Source organism: Ambystoma mexicanum, chromosome 7q, assembly GCF_040938575.1.
Source record: "Ambystoma mexicanum isolate Mex_15411 chromosome 7q, UKY_AmexF1_1, whole genome shotgun sequence".
NCBI classification, from domain to species: domain Eukaryota; kingdom Metazoa; phylum Chordata; class Amphibia; order Caudata; family Ambystomatidae; genus Ambystoma; species Ambystoma mexicanum.
The window spans coordinates 961,897,108-961,913,995 of record NC_090941.1 but is presented as its reverse complement, the minus strand read 5'-3'; the positions used below and the strand labels follow the sequence as shown (position 1 = coordinate 961,913,995).

The following is a 16,888-nucleotide window of genomic DNA, read 5'->3' as shown; positions in this document are numbered from 1 at the left end:
GTGATACGTGCGCTCTCTTTTTCCACTCGTGCTTTCAGGGATCCGATTGTCGCGACTCTATCATCCAGTTTTACATTCACAGCCATGAATCCATTTTGCACCAGCGTTTCTAGGCGATCTATAGGATCATTCTCCTGCCTATCAGGTGTCGGTGGTGCCCCCCCAGTCGCCCCATGCGGCTGCGAACTGGCAAAGGTATCTATCGGGCCGATCTTTTTCCCTCCTGCACCCTTCTTCTCGTTGCGGGCCATGTGTTGTGGCTTACAGTTGATGGTGGACTGTGTTCTCCCACGTAGTGTCGCCAAATGCACCGCTGTATGGCTCAAGATGAGGGGGGATGTTTCCCTGTACATCCGCTCCTAGCTCATGATATGTTGCATGTATACCAGGAGTGGGTTTGGCAGTTCTGTGTTGGCGAGATCCCCCCTGGCTGATCTCCAGGCTTGTTTGCGTGAGAGCTTCGTCGGAGCGTGTGGCGGCGCGCCTTGAGCAACAGGGATTGCCCGCAGGGGCTTCCTGGTTGTGCCTGTGTTGTTTAGGACTGCAGGGTTGCGGGTGGTTATTCCGCACCTGAGGATTGGTGCTTATCTCCCCGGTAGTCAGAGGTTCAGCCTGGTGGGCTTCCTGGATGTGCCCGTGTTGTTTAGGACGTTTTAAGATTGCGGGCGGCCATTCTGCACCCGAGGATTGGTGCTTATCTCCCCCGTAGTCGTAGAGGTTCAGCCTAGTGGGCTGTCTGAGACCGCAGCTGCAGAGTGTGATGTGAGCCCCCCCCCCCTCGGCGGTTACCACCGTGGTCCGTACATTAGAAAAGGTCCGCCTCACGAGCATCAAAAAGGCCAAGAGGGCCTCCACCTCCGGCCCGGAATCACTTACTTGGTGTGGGGGGGGGGGGTTCCCCGCGTGTCCTCGGCTCCAGCCCGCTCCCCTCAGCGGAGATCGTGGGCAGCACCGCGTGGAGACGCGGCCCGGAGGCAGGTCCATGCAGCAATCACAGCGCCTTCAGCCGCGCCTTCGGCGGGAGCAGCACACGGCCTCCGGGTTTCTCTTCCCCGCTCCCTCCTCCTCCCGTCACCTTCCACGGGTCACGAGGAGCATTCGCTGGCGCCGCTGCAGTCGCCTCAGGGCTGGATGGCTGCTCGGCTTCCTCCTTTAGTCTCAGGATATTGCAGGCCGCGTGGCGCCCCTCCTCCAGCTCGGCTCGCAGCCTACGTGTTCATGGAGCCTCCAGGCGGCCACACGGAAGCCTCTCGGCCGCCGGGAGTGTTGGAGGCGAAATCTCGCTGATGCAGCCATGGAATTTTACACCGTTTTTTTTTCCAGGTTGTGTCCTTCGTCTTCCGCCACCGGATTCCAGCTTCTGGATGTGTCTGGGATGGTTCTGAAAGGATCTGTTTTATATCAGGATTGCTGTCGAGCCGGAGCTCTCCCTGTAGGCGGCCATACTCGATGCGCGCAACAGCGCCTCCCCTCATGCACCAGTTTTTATGTTTCACTTCCTACATTTAATGTCTGGTGGCAGTGGTTTAATGTTCCTACCATTGTGCTTTTTTACTGCAGGCTGTACCATCAGCCTGCAGTATTGCACTCATGGGGGCCCATTTTGTCAAAATGCCCCAGTCGCCATTTCTTGGTTGTAAGGTCGTTCTTGAGATTTACTCTGCGTGCCAGACCAGGTTTGGTGCCTTTGTTCGTTTTGTCTTTGGCAGCATTCACTGGTGAAGCCCGCCTCTGGCTCCTGCGTGTCTGGCAGGGCAGGAAGCGAGGGAGGTTCCTGAAACTCCCTGTGCTTAGTCTCCTTGGTTACAGGAATGCACCCAAAGGTGATAGGCTGGCTGGCTGTCTTTGGAGGTGTGAGTGACAGCTAGGCTGCGAATGAATGGGAGAAACCTGCATAAAAGGCAAGGTCTTTTTCAAGGAAGGCAGAGTCGACAACTGGACGAAGGAACCGAAGAAGAAACTGTAAGAGAAGCTTGTTGCACCCTGCTGGACAGTTGGTTTGCCCGGTGAAGCCCAGCTGCACTGCTGAAGCTCCACATTTCGAATCGACTAGAGAAGCCCGAAACAAAAACTTCTTCCTCCCGGGGTTGGTGGGACCAACTGACCCCAAGACGAACTTGACTGCTGGCTGTACTTCTTCGCTGCTGCTCGACAGGGGACATGAACACCAGAATCGAGTGCATCGTTTTTAAGCCAGACCCGAGCTCCAGGAAGATCCTGCGGACTTCCTTGAAGCAGGAGTGCCCACGCCTGAGCCACCTCAACAGAGTGCTGGACTCCAGAAGCAAGGGGAGCCCATAAGGTGTCCAAGAACCGCTGTGGTGCTATTTCCAAGTAGCTGAAACCGCAAAGTGCTGCTGATCTGAATTGTGCCTATTGCTGCCGCTGACCTTCAAACCGTAGTGCAGGAGTCCCCAGACGTCCTCCCTCTTGTCCCCACGACTGAGGCCCACGAACAACAGGATCTGCAGGACTACAACAAGGACAGAAGCCAGCTGGATCCCTTTCTTCAGACTCAAGGTTCTGTGTAACTAGGGGTACTTACCTCTGGTGGTGTGTAGCTTGCTTGTTCTCACTGCAGACTTGCATTTGCTGCCTTTTGCAGAGTTGCTTGCATCTTTGCTTCTCACACGCCTCCCAGCTTGTGGCCCAACAGTGATTCATTTTGCTACAAAACACTCTTTAACATTGTGCAAGACATTTGTGCTACCTCCAAGAAGTGCCTCAGCTTTCCTAGACTTTGCTCAACTGACATTGGCTGTCCTGGCTCCCTGTAGACTCTTCTTACCCTCTGACTTTGCGTTGCTCTGTCACTCAAAAAGTCATACATACCTTACTTGTATAGCTGGGAAAGGGTTTACCTATATTTCATTGGGGGATTGTAAAGTACTTACCTGTTTGGAGAAACTTGTTAACCATTATTTCCTTTCCTAACCTTTCCCTTTTTCCACAACTCCAGTATTGCATTTAAGTGTAAAGTGATATCAATGTCCACAGTGTCCTAACTATTGAAGTCATTTCAGGGTGTAGGAAGTGTGTGTGTGACATCCCAAAAGGCTATCTATTTAGTTAACTGAAACTGAAGGAGTGTATTTTCAAGTGTATTTGATTGTTGCCAATTGCCCCCTTCTAAAGAAGGCTTATTTTAAAACTGACTGTTAAATTAATAAATTATTATTTAATCACGAAACCTTGAGTATAAGTGTTATTTGAATACATGTCACTGTGAATCTGTTACAACCCTACATCTCACATTGACCCCTCTTGAGATAAGTCTGGCTGCTCAGTCACTCTACTAACTTGTGTAGTAAAGGCCTATACGAAAGGTTGGGTTACCTATTGCCAAGAGGACAAGGCTGGTGTAGTCTCCCACAGGGTTACTACATACAATCTTGACTAACGGAGCACATTCCAGGTGTGGCACAGACAATACCTCTATCTGTAAATGAGATTGTCATGTTCAGCTTGCTAAGCGGGTCCCTACCGACCAAGTTGACAGGAAAACTCTTGAGTATAGGAGAGGGGGCACTTACGACCTTCCCTCCCACTTCGAAGTTAAGATCTTTTGTATGTGGCACTGTTAAAACAGCCCCAGAGAATCCCTGTGTGCCGATAGTCTTTCCTGATAGTGGATAGATGACTTACTCTACTCCTGAATCCACCATAAAGGTGAATTGTTTGTTCCCTATCTCTGCCCCCACCGACGGTTCCTCTTCTGGATTTAGGGTCATTGACAGGACTGGACACGCAAGTGCTCTCTGTTTACTTTCCTAGTCCGGGTATGTGCCTGTCCCAGGGAACAAAAAAGGGTTTCCCCCACTACAGTAGCACCTTGAAATGGTGCCACTGTGCCATTAGGCGCAGTACCAAAAGCGTTTCTGTTCTCTGTTGGCTGTGGGTTTGGGCGGGGCTGGTAAGGCTGAACTGCTTGTTGCTGGTGATGGGGGCCGGGAATTTGTGGGGGTAGCTGTGTGTAAGCCTGATGAATCTCATATGGTAACGAAGTCATTCTGGGAGGTGGCCTTTGGGGGCTACCTGGTATGATATGGTATGGTATTGTTTATTTATATAGCGCCTATACACAGGCAAGTGATTCAAAGCATTCAAGGAGGGTGGGAACACAGGGAAAAAACAGTCGATCAGAGCCCTTGTAATCTGAGATGATAATAGTTTGCACAGGCAGAATAAGTGCATAGAATACATTTAACCATATGGGATATAGCAAATAGGCCTGATGGCGATTCTGCAATTTCAACAGTACAAATTAGGGGTGAAGACAGGGGAGAAACAGACGATCTTCAGGCGTGGTGAATACCTGGATGGGGACACTCATAATTCTGCTGGTTGTAATTATAATTCCCTCCCTGCCTGCTGTGACATTCTGCACTGCATTGCCCTGGTGCCCCACCTCTTTGTCCCGGACCCCAAAAACCCCCTACTCTAGGCCCTCGGAACAAACCTCGCCCTCATACTGTCCTCCTTGCCATTGTGGTCCTGAAAATTGCTGGTTTCCTCCCCACTTCCCCTGTCCTCCTTCAGCCCACACACCGCTATTGTAGCCTGTGTTGCGTTAGAGGCGAACCCTTCCACTACCGCCTGCTCTGGTTGCGGCCCTATCGCTACTGTGGACACTTTCACTAGTTTATTTTGAACTAGTTTTGCTTCCTCAGCCTGTCGCCTTTGTATAGTTTCCTTTTCTCGCTCTTTTATTCTTCGACAGTGGTGAACTATTATACTTTGAATTTCAGGCCACCCCTTAGCTTCCACCCCAGTTATCTTGTCAAGCGCTTTCTGTACATCTTTGAGGAGGCCTCTTTTAACTATGAAATAGAAAAATGATGTAGATTGATCCCAGGTGCTGCCAGTTTCTGCGCTCCACATCTCTTGAACCCTTAGAATATACTGTGCAGCGCCTTCCTCGTTTCCCATTGTGCACTGCATGATGGAATGTAAATCTGGGGTGTCTGGGAACGTTCGCTGCAGCGCATCCCATAGTTGTGCTCCGATATTGTTAAATGATGCTCCATCATGGGCATCCTTACCCAATGTTACTCCCGGGTACCGTGCTTTAATCCACAAGTCTCTGCTTGGTCTCCAACTGCGCCTACCACCAAACTCTTAATTTCTTCTGTTGCTAAGGGCACTCCTGTGTTCTTCTCAAATGCATAGATCCATTTCCCAGCCCCCACTGTGAGTTGGGGGAGCGCTTTAAGGAGGTTATTTTTGTCCATTTGTGCCCAGGGTACATAGTGCGGTCGCCCTGCGCCCTTGTTTTCTAGGGGCATTTGCATTTTCATTGTTCATTTTCCTCTCTTAGTTGCACTTCCCTTTTTCCATGCTAGCGCTATTCTGCCAAACCTCTCTTATTAACCTTCCGTCCCAGAGACTCTCTAGTCTTGTTGTGGCCTGGGGCGCCTGTTCTGCCCCTTCCCCTCCTTCCGTATCATCAAAATCACTCCAATATTCACTGTCTCCTCTTCATGACCCTAAATTCTGGAAAACTGTCTGTTTCCCAGCCCCGCTCTATGTGGACAGTTCTTATAGGCGCACTGTCTATTCTGAATAGGAAGTCACCTGACTTCCACTCATCCCTGGGTGGTTGTGAGGCAACATTGGTGTTTCTACCACCCCATTCGCTTCACATGCTACCCGTAACCTGGCGAATTCAGTACGTGTTGATGCCAGTACTACCTCTAGATCTCTTGCGGTCACCCCGGTTCCGTCAGTGAGACGTATGGCGGGGTGGGGATGTGCTTGGTGTGCCCACCATAGTGCCCACTGACGCGTATGTCTGGTTGGTATTGGATATATCCCCTTTTTAGTCTCCACATTCTTCTCTTCCACCTCTGTCTCATTGTTACTGTCATGTGTCACCCCTTCTCTCTTTGGTTCCTCTGTTTCTTCAAACATTTTTTAGAGGTTCAGTACCTTCTATTTTGTAACGGTCTCCCTTTATACTTTGCTGTCAGAAAAGTGGAAATGTGCTCTAGGTTAAAAGCGTCCTTGCTCTGGCCAGTAGTGAGGCATTCCTCCCACTTTGGTCTCAGTCACCCATTGATTGTCATACTTCTTAATTTTTTCACAATACAAGGGCAGGGCCTTGCATATATGGTCTAAGTGTATGTCTACCCCCATAGTCATGTCTGGTAGTGGTGCTACGCCTACTGTACTGCACCACAGTTAAAACAGAAGTCTGTGGAAAATACATAAAGCATATGCGATTCAGTCTTTTCTCTTATACTTGTCAGTATTATCAGTGAATTCACAGAAAATCATCAGTTCAATTCTCCCAAACCCACTATCTTCTAATAGACCTTCACGCGTTCACCGCACTCTCCTGATTCGCCCACACATGCCCCTCCTGGGCCTCCTCCGTACACTTTAAAATACAGCAACAAAAAAAAGTAAAATAACAAGCTAAAATAAGTCACTACTTTTCCAGAGCTCTCTAATTATACGGAGCTCCTATGTTTATCCTTATATTTCTCAGCACTGTTCGAGACAGTGCATGTGGCACCACCCTCTCCCCTCACTCAGGGATGCTCCCTTATTCCGTTTTCCTTATTGCCAATATCTCTAAAAACGTGATAAAAGGCCAACAAATCAACACAATCCATAAACGTGTCACACTCTCAACTTCGGTCACTGCGTGTTCACACTCTGCACACTGCTCCGTACACCCATCCCTACTTTATCCCTTGCAGTCTATACTCACATGTTCACACTCTCCAGAAGACCTCAGTTCATGGGCTTCCACGACTGGCCTGCGCCTCTCCTTGAGGCAGCACCCCGCTGTAGAGAGCAGACGGGATTCTGCAAAGATGGCTCCCACAAGGTCGCTCAGCGTACGCATTTTGCGACTGGTCACGGAGGTGGGCACTGCCGCCTGAATACCTCTGCAGGTACAAGTCCGATGGAATCACATTGCCTGGGTCACCAAATGAAGGCAAGTCCCTCTTTACGCACCCTCCAGAATAAATACAGAATAAATACACCCCTCTAGGAAAATAAGCCAGGAGATAGCTTGCAAGAATAACACCGAGATTTCATAGTGCGCTTCTCTCCCTCCTTATACACTACCCTACCCTATTTCATAGGGAATTCGCCTCACCTAAAAGCGCCTAGGGGGGTGGGATATACTAATTTCCATCCCAACAAATGTTCTATGTCTGTTAAATGGTAAATCGACCACACCGTTATTCCTCCTTAAGGGGTGACATTGACTGCTCAGCCAGATCTACCACTAGGTGAAACATGAAAAGTGTGCAGTAATTCCTTTCACCTACTTGCGGGTTAATTTTCATGGACTGAACATGGGGATGAAAGAAGCCGTCCAAATGATATGCCGGTTTTCTTTTTCTGCTTCCCTTCAACCAGCGAAATAATTTAAAATAGTACGAGGACCACATTAGTTATTAGTAAGCATAAATTCCTTCTGTGATGCAGCAGTGATTAAAAGTTGACAACACAGTGAGTGAGTACTTCATGAACTGGAATTTTTCCTGAGAGCTTTAACAGGCTACCCTTTTCAAAGTCTCTAAATTAGTTGGATATAACACTTTGCTTATATAAATACAAGATCACATGTTTTGAGCTTTTATTGATTTACTAATTTAGTGAATATTTAAGAGTGTTGCAGTTAGAGATCGCTTCTGATTGTATTCCACAAAAATCTATTGGGTAATGGAAATATGTTTAAACAAATCTTGGAGTCTGTTGATTTTTCCATGTCCTATTTTCTTATAGTGGTTGTCTGCTACTCTTACACAACTACCACGTCAACCCCTACGTCAACTCCAATTCCGTGTGGCAGCATGGCCACTGTGAAGTCCCCCAGGCCTGCCAGCCCAGCTTCTAATGTTGTTGTCCTACCAAGTGGAAGTACAGTTTATGTCAAAAGTGAGTTGTACTGGTGCTATATTTTTTTTAATAGCTTTGCGCTTTAAAGAACAGCCATGTTTAGCTTTTATCACATCAGTTTAGGTGATGCTCTTGATGGTGGATACCCCTCTGCCCAGGTTGCCTACAATATATTGATGCTTACTTACCTCTCTGCGTGATCTTTCCCTACTTCCTCTCAATTGCTTAATAATTAGCATTTATACAATAATTCCCTTAAGTCTATGTGTTGACTATTTTATTTGGATGTATTGTCATTGAAATATGTTTATTTGGATTGCTGTGATAAGATGACAGGATACTGAATTGGGATTCTGAACAGTGATTGGAATGAGAGGGATTGAGGGACCATAAGCATCAATGAAGGCGGGTGGAACACTTGAGGTACTCGTTATAGGAAAGCAAGAGAACCTCAACCATTGTTGTAGCAGTATCATATCATTTACTTGCCATTATTTCCTAACCATGCATACATTTAGGAAGCCGTGGAAATGTGCATTATGTGACTTTCTTTTTATTTTGTTTTTATTCACATATTGTTTTGCATGGGCTATTTGTACAGTTGCAAAAGGCTTAGGGTTGTTGTGCTTTCTTAAAGATAAAATTCATAACGTCTCTAGGTGTCAGCTGCTCAGATGAGGATGAAAAACCTCGCAAACGGCGACGTACCAACTCCAATGGCTCCTCACCGGTTGTCCTGAAGGAAGTCCCGAAGGTCGTAACTCCAGTCTCCAAGACCATCACGGTGCCAGTCACGGGAAGTCCCAAAATGAGTAACATCATGCAGAGCATCGCCAACTCTCTACCGCCACACATGTCTCCAGTAAAGATCACATTCACCAAGCCCTCAACGCAGACCACCAACACAACCACTCAAAAGGTAAGGGTGAAGGCAGCTTTCTGAGAAACGCTTTTGCTGAGGTCTGGACTGAGTGTTCAGTGACTGCATTTTGAATGTTTGGTCAAGGTATATGTACAAATCTGATGAACACCCTTTGCATATTCTCTTACCCAGTTCTCTAAAACTCCACTTTGGCCATGTATTTCCTTTTCATCGTGTTGTAGCCATATATTTCTTCAGCACTGTGCTGAGATGACTGCTAGAACAGATCCAGTACATCCTTTTGACGGGCATCATGTGCCATCTCATTCTAAGCCTGTGACATTCCCTGAGGGTTCAAAAGCCTTGGCCACCCAAATCACATACTTCTGAGGAAACTCCTCAGATGATAAGCTAGCCTCTGGAGGGCAATTATCAACTGATAAATTATTTTTCAAAAATTGATTAGCAGAGATTGCCAATTAAAATATTCTTGATTAGCAAACAGTGCCAGGCTTTGTGCAGCTGGGTGTGGTTGGTGTTCCACAAGGCCTTGTCCCGTATATATTATGCTTGACACATCATCTACTGTGCAAAAAGTTCAGACGCTTAATAAATCAAAATGATTACTTTGTTAAAGTCCTAGCCTGAGACTAAGTATGAAGTATAGTGTTGCGGCAGGCATGGGAATTGTCCACTTCAGCTGGACAAGATGGGCCCTTGCCTGTCATTGATATCAACTGTTTTAATTCCAGCTTTAAATACCACTTTCGGGGGAGGGCATGTTCGCAAAAAGGTCCTTAACCATGAAAGCTGTATTTATCGCTATTAGCGCCCAGAGCTGCCATCAGGGGTGCTTAAACCTTTTGGTTTGTTTTTATGAGAAACATGCTTTGCCCAATTCACGCTTCCCTTAAAAAAGAAAATGCACATGTTTGCGATTGGAAATTAGGACCTGGAGTTGAGCCCAGGGGTGCGCACGAGTCTGCAGCAGGCGGCAGAGGGTCCAGGTGTGGCATTTCGGTGGAGGCGTGTCCTGTGCACTGCCACCAGGGACAGGGGTGATGGCTGGGCAGAGGCCCAGCATGAAATGCGGGCCGCTACTTTCAGATTTCCACTTTAGTTGCCAGCCTCTGGATTGGCCAGCACACACCCGCAGGTGGTCATATATTATGCTAACCTAATCTTAAAGCAAAGCGAGCTCTGGAAGATAGCTACAGTGTATGGTGTTGCAGTAGATCTGTAGATATACAGACTGGACGGAACCATTGATCACTACTTTTCATAAACATCTAGTTGGCATTGTGTATTCATTATGTCAGAGGAAAGAAAGTAAGAGATTGGCTGGCGTAGTAGGCACAGAACTTGACAAATTAGATGGAATATTGTAGTTTGAGGCCATCTCACTTTCAGGGTAACTGGTATGAAACAGGGAGAAAAGCTAGAATTTCAAGGAGTATGGGATCAGCTCATGGGTTGAGCACCAGTTACAGATTTATTCAACCAGCAGGTCACAGAAATGGGAGTGCCATTAAAATTATTTGGTTGTGGGGGGTGCTGTTGAGCAGCTGAGAGAGATGGCTGCCTGAATGTGAGGCTCCGTCCCCACTATCAATCCTGAACAAAAAGATCCAGAGCCGAGCACATATAAGCGGTTTCATGTGACCGACGAGGAGTGAGAACCTGCTGGGCACACACTTCCCAAGTTTGGTGAAACACAGTGAGGTATTTCTGAAATTACTGCGTCAGCAACACCTGCCGGAGCCGTTACTGCAGAAGTGCTGTGTGCGGCCTGGAGAGAAGGCGGCGCCTTCACCCACCAAGACTATCGTGACGCTGGAGAGGCAGCAGAGCGGGTCGCCGAATTGAGCCCATTGTTAGGGCATTACTCCGAATCTCTGGTGTTAGGCGGAAACCTGTGCAGTTCCCTCTGGGACCACTGCAAAAGATTTAGGACTATAGGTGTTTGGCAGTAAACCCACTTGGTAGCAGTCTGTACCACACAGATTCACTTGGTAGCTGTGGCTGAGCAGTCAGACTTCCCTCAAGAAGAGTTAGGCAGTATGTGGAGTATACACGATAGGGCAATCTACACAGTAGAACAAGCAAACACGGAACAAGGCTTCGGTGTAAAGATATAAAGGTATTTATTTATAACAACACATCTATAGAAAACACTCTGGCACTAATACGGCAAACAACTTCAATCACAATTACTATACGAAGAAAAAGATCAATCCCCCTAACAATAGTTCGACAAGTCTAGGTTCACCGGCATCACTTATTTGCAGACGGAGGTGTATGTTTTAACCTAGATGGCACTCTAGTATTCGTTAGGACGGGAGAGAAAAAATAAGGCAGGTTATGAAATCAACCCGGTACCAATACTTTACGGACAAATTCAAGGCAAGTAAGGCAGGGTCTACTGCAGATCACAAAGTTCAGAGGCCAGGCCCACTCGGAGAGAGGCAAGGCGATATGTCCCAAAAAGTGTCTCAGTGGAAATGCGCTTCGAGTCTTTATCGCAAATTGTTATGGAAAGATTGGACCAGTTCAGAACAACACGTTAAAGAAAGCTTGGAGGCGACCCAATGGAAAGGCGAGGATTAAGACACCTCACTCTATCCGGCAGAAAGGGAAGCCAGGCGGACACGGTACCTTGTTTGTGGAGAGACAGCTCCGGCGGCGGCAGTTGTTCCTGGTGGTGGATGCACGTCGGGTCTTTGCCAAGAGTAGAGATGATCTCGTCGTCGAAGAAAAGTGAAGTCCGGTGCACCACCAGGGAAGAGACCAGCCGCGGAGTGCTCCGTCACAAGGCCCAACCTTTTGGTCGTGGTACAGGGGTAGTGGCTATCCGGTTGCCGAGGTGCTCTGCACGGGCAATTCGACCACTGCGTCCTGGAGCGAAGAAAAAGCAAAGGGGACTGGTTGTTCCCACCAGTCAGGGGAAGAGACTCTCCGGCAGGGAGATCTCCTCTGTCGTCGGGAAGTGGTGAGTCGGTTCCGCAGGGCTCCACCGGAGGTGTCGTCGTTGCAGGTCGGCTCAGCCTTACCCTCGTCGGATTCTTAGGTCCTGTGGCGACTTCTAAAGATCCAGTCCCAAAAGCCCTGCTTTTATGCAGAAAACCCCCATTCATTCAGCCTAGCTGTCAATCAAAACACGCTAAGTGGTGAGCGGGGTGGCTCACCACTTGGGCCAATCACACTAGAGTGCGACCGGAGTTGGCAAGGCAACTCGGTCCAGGGTGCCTAAACCCCCTCCTACACCCCTGTGGTAACCCAGACAGAATGGCACCACTTTGGAGGGTCTCTGTACAGAAGCCCGCCAAAAGTGGAACAAAGGGCTCAACCTTTGGTTTAGGAGTCACAGAGACGAACACAGACGCCATTTTAAAAACCGAGTTCTGGCAGAAAATACCATCCGATAGACTTATTTAAGATAAGTAAATAGGTGGTATGTTAAGAGATTAACGAGGAAAAGTATCAATCTCCAACAATGGGAAGAATCCCATAGGGTTATATTCGGGGTCGAATATAACAAGTAGTTTCCACTGCCACCAGCCAAATCTCGCCGAGGGGGGACGGGACAGTGCCCCCTCGAATAACAGACCCAGGAGTAATCGAATTACCCCTACTAGTACGTCCACAATAGGATGGTTTGTACTAGTTCTGTTAGTAAATGTAGGTCTAGTAAAGCCAATGGTGACTTTACATGCCCGGGGAGACAGTAGTCAGTCCCCGGGTATGGAGTCTATGATGGAGGTCCGCTAGGATGCCCCAGTGCTACGGCACGGAGGGTGCGTTGTAACACACATAGTAAAACATATGAGACCCTATGGAGTAAAAGACCCCAGAGCCCATAGAACACATGGACATTCAAAGGAATTACACACATTCATGTCCAAGAGTGGGAGAAAAAGAGTCTCACTCTTGGCAGGATGAAAAAAACAAACTCCAGAAATCCAGCAAAGCTGCTGGGGGACTCACTAGGTTAGGAAATTCAGCCTAAACAGAGAATTCTCCCTAACAGCTGGTAGTAAGGTGGAAATCAAGCAAGTCACTGTTACGCTCGCAGACGGAGATCCTACGGCAGTACCAAATATTTAAGAGAACCAACACCAGAAAGATTGGAGAAAAGTGCATGCAGTTGCATTCAGTACGACTCTGAACCGCTGAGAGATGCGGCATTGATCGCAAATTACAATGCCCCAATGTTAGTGAGAGTGTGAAGGTGTTCTGACCTCCAAGAGCGGAAATGCTGAGCACAGCAAGAGTCCCGGTTAAATGCAGTGCTCTGGCTGATGGAAGCCGCAAGAAAAATATCTGTCAAGTCCGGGCGACCGGTCTGCGGATTGCCGGAAATAGCTCCTTGACACCATGGAAATTGGAAATACGAGCAGAGGACTGTGTCCACTATTACTTGGACAGAGGGATATGAATGAATGGATGGCGGTAGAAGACAGCCTGAAAGAATCCTCGACGAGGAGGTGCGGTAAGGTTGCGTTACCGGCCCAACACCCCACCCCCCCCCGGCACAGGCAACTAAGTCCCATACCCAACTACAAATCACTACTACGAAATGTAGCGCCTGTCCCAGGAGGCCAGATAACAGCAGCCCCCACGGGGAGGGGTGGGGCTGGTGCCTAAGAACCGGGGCGAAGCAACAACAGGCAGCGCGTGTTGGGCAACCCTCTTGTTTTACCCGGCAAACAAAACCACATCCCCGAAAACCTGATTATGGGTACGTCAAGCTCTAAATTACTGAAACTTCTGCCCAGGATCCAAAAACCTCTAGCAACTCCGTTAATGAGGGGAATAGTGTGCAAATGATTACAACTGCCGAAGCCACATGAGTGTGAGTGGAGCATGTAGTAAAACGGCTACGATCCTATGAAGAGTCGTCAAGAGCCAAAAGTGTATAAAAGGAACCAAACTTACCCCCACATTGTATTAATCCTTGGATGCGCCCTGAGACATTTGACTATAGACCGCAAGGAATGACTGTGGTAAGAACTACTGGTGCAACCAAAGGCAATCGCTCATGAGTTAGCACAGCATAAATCAGGCCACTAGACCCCATGTGGGGAAGTCAACGAAATTACCTGAAATCATTTATTAAACAATGTAATTCCGTGAGACTCTCCTAAGCGGTGAATAAAGGATCCAACACGCACACCGCCCTTGCTGTGACTGTGCTGAGTCATAATCAGGGATGTCGAAGCCTTGATTAAGCCTAGCAGGTGCTGAGTAACGACAACACCGCTATATTACAGGAATAGAACTCGACATATTCAACAACATGACGAAAAGGGGCTAACAAGAAAAAGGGCCCCATGGACTAGTTCACGGGTTCCGGACCCTCTACTTCAGAAACATCCCCGCCTGACAGCACGCCTCGGATTGAGGAGGCAGAGGGCAACCCACGCGATGACCAACTACTACAAACGATGCAGAATGGTTTTATGTCCATCAACGTCAAATTAGACGATCTTGTCAGCACAATAGGATCTCTAAAGGCAAAGATTGAGAAAGAAAGCGGACGCATAACCGAAGCGGGAAAAAGCGAATTTGTGTAACTGAAGACACTCTTACACACCATGACCGAGACTTAGCAACTATTCAGACAGAGCTCAAGAAGGTAATGAATAAATGTGAGGATTTAGAATTAAGATCTAGATGCACCAATATCCGTGTGGTGGGGGCGCCAGAGGCAGCCTGTAGGGGCCCATGGAGCCCTTTGTGGAGAGCCTCCTCAAAATATTGTTGGATGAGGCCAAATTATCCTCCCAATTCCTTGTTGAGAGAGCACACCGTACGCTGACCCCGTGACCACCCCCCCCCCCGCGTCCTGGAGCACCACCACACACCATAATCCCTAGAATATTAAATTACAGAGATACAGATGCAATACTCTAACTATCGAGGGAAATGGGCACGCTGCGCTTCGAATCCAGCAACATATTCACATATACCCTGACTTTGCAGCTGGAGTGCAAGCACAAAGGAGGACATACGACCCAGTGAAGCGTCTCCTCCAAGCTCGGAAGGTGCCATACTCCTTGATCTACCCCGCTAAACCTAGGATCCAGCACAGGGGCAGAGCTCACTTCTTTGACAATCCCTCAGATGCTCTATCCTACATTGAAGCTTCTATACCTGCCCCCCCCACGTCACAGAACCAAGAGCCAAATGGTCCACAGAGAGACGAAGGAGAACACGGCGATAATAATGACTGAAATGGCCACATACAGTCTCTGGGAGACCAGACAGACTACCCAAACATCCCACAGTACAGGCAATGTATAAAAGGTTGTGTGGGGTACGTTGAGTTGGACAGACAGCTGAGGCTATCAACATAGCGCCTGGAGGTATATCCAAATGTTTAGGGTTGGAACATTATCAGGTTGGGGCAGATGGTGAGGGTGGTGGGTGGGAGGGGCAAGGGCAAGGACAGCCACCCTGCTGGGTGAGTGGCAGCTAGGCTGGAATGAATGGGAGAGAACTGAATAAAAAGGCGAGCCTCTTGGCTTGGAAGGCAGAGTCGACCACTGGATGAAAGAACCGAGGAAGAACTTGAAGAGGATGGCTGCTGCAACTCCTGGACTGTTGGTTTGCCCGGTGAAGCCCTGCTGCAGGTCCGAATCGCCAAGTTTGCATCGACAAAGAAGCCCTGCAAGGACAACTTCTCCCTTTTGAGTTGGTGGGACCAATCGACTCCCAAATAAGCCACCTGGACACCCATCTTGGAGCTGGTTGCATTTCCTCAGAGTGCTGCAGGAAACCGTAGAGCCAGGGAGAGGGACACCAGATTGTGTGCGTTGCTTGTAAGCTGGCCTAAAGCTTTTGGAAGATCCTCCGGACTCCCCCGACGCAGGACTGACCAAGCCTGATCCCCCCTCAGTTGAGTGCGGGACCTCAGATGTGAGGAAAGTCCACCTTGACGGCCAGGAACTGTGCTTATTGCTATTTGCTGTACCGCAAGGAGCTGAAACGTGAAACAGCCACTGGAAGTAAAGTTTGCCGGTTGCCAGCTTTGACTGTGCCAATACAGTGCAGGAGTCCCCCAACGTCCTCCCTCTTGTCCCCATGACTGAGGCACAGGAACAGTGAGATCTGTAGAGCGTTAGGGAGAATTCTCATAAATGTGCTAATTCCCTTCACCTTATAGACCCCCAGCAACTTGCTGGATTTTGAGGACTTGATTTTTTTACCTGGAAAGAGTGTGAGCCTTTTTTCACACTCTTTCATGTATTTTGATGTATGTTTTACTCTTGTGTTCTTTGATTTTGGAGTTTTAAGATAACTCCATAGGCATATTTTCATGTGTGTTACACAGCACCCTCAGTGCCGTAACACAGGGATGACTTTTTAGACTTCCACAAGGTTTAAATACCTTCTCTGGGATACACTACTGGTTCCCAGAGAATGTAAGGTCAAATTGACTTTACTAGTCTTTTTAAATTCCTAGACCCAGCACACACTATCTTCCTATAGAGTGCTGGAGGGGTTACCTAGTATCCCCTGTGTCTAGAAATTCATGTAGCAGTCAAATGCTACCCTTTCCTATCGAAATGGCTGGTGGCAGTGGTTTTACAATGAACTACCATGATTTTTCCCGACGCGAACACCGGTAGCTAAAAATCGCCAGAGAGCCATGTTTTTCAAGATGGCTCCTTAAACCCCTTTGTCTAAACAGGTCCCAGCCTTCTTTTTTCGCCGTTTCTTTTTGGAAAGGTCCTTCTAGAGTTTGTCTCTGCGCACCAAACCAGGTTTGGTCCCTTTGTTTGTACGCCTTTGGTGGGCTTCAGGACTGAAGACCGCCGATGGTGCCTATTGTCTGAGGTGGGCAGGAAGTCAGGGAGGTGCCCGACTCCCTGTGCTTAGTCTCTTAGGAGACCCAAATGCACTCTGGCGTGATTGGTTGGCTGACTGTCTGGCAAGGACAGTCGCCCTGCTGGGTGAGTGGCAGCTAGGCTGGAATGAAAGGGAGAAAACTGTTTAAAAGGCGAGTCTCTTGGACTGGAAAGCAGAGTCGACCACTGGAACGAAAGAACCGAAGACGAGCTGGAAGAGGACGGCTGCTGCAACTCCTGGTCCGGTTGGCCCGGTGAAGCCCTGCTGCAGGACTGAATCGCCTAGTTGATCTCGACAGAGAAGCCCCTTCAAGTA

General features: G+C 48.3%; 1 protein-coding gene across 5 annotated transcripts in view; it reads left to right on the top strand.

Moving 5' to 3' along the window:
- EMSY (EMSY transcriptional repressor, BRCA2 interacting) overlaps positions 1-16,888 on the top strand; it is a 698,405-nt gene that overhangs the window by 93,374 nt on the left and 588,143 nt on the right. For all 5 annotated transcript variants that reach the window (XM_069640042.1, XM_069640040.1, XM_069640041.1 and 2 more), the window contains 2 exons: positions 7,747-7,899; positions 8,520-8,779. In XM_069640042.1, the coding sequence (XP_069496143.1) occupies positions 7,747-7,899; positions 8,520-8,779 (413 nt within the window). The remainder of the gene's footprint in view (positions 1-7,746; positions 7,900-8,519; positions 8,780-16,888) is intronic.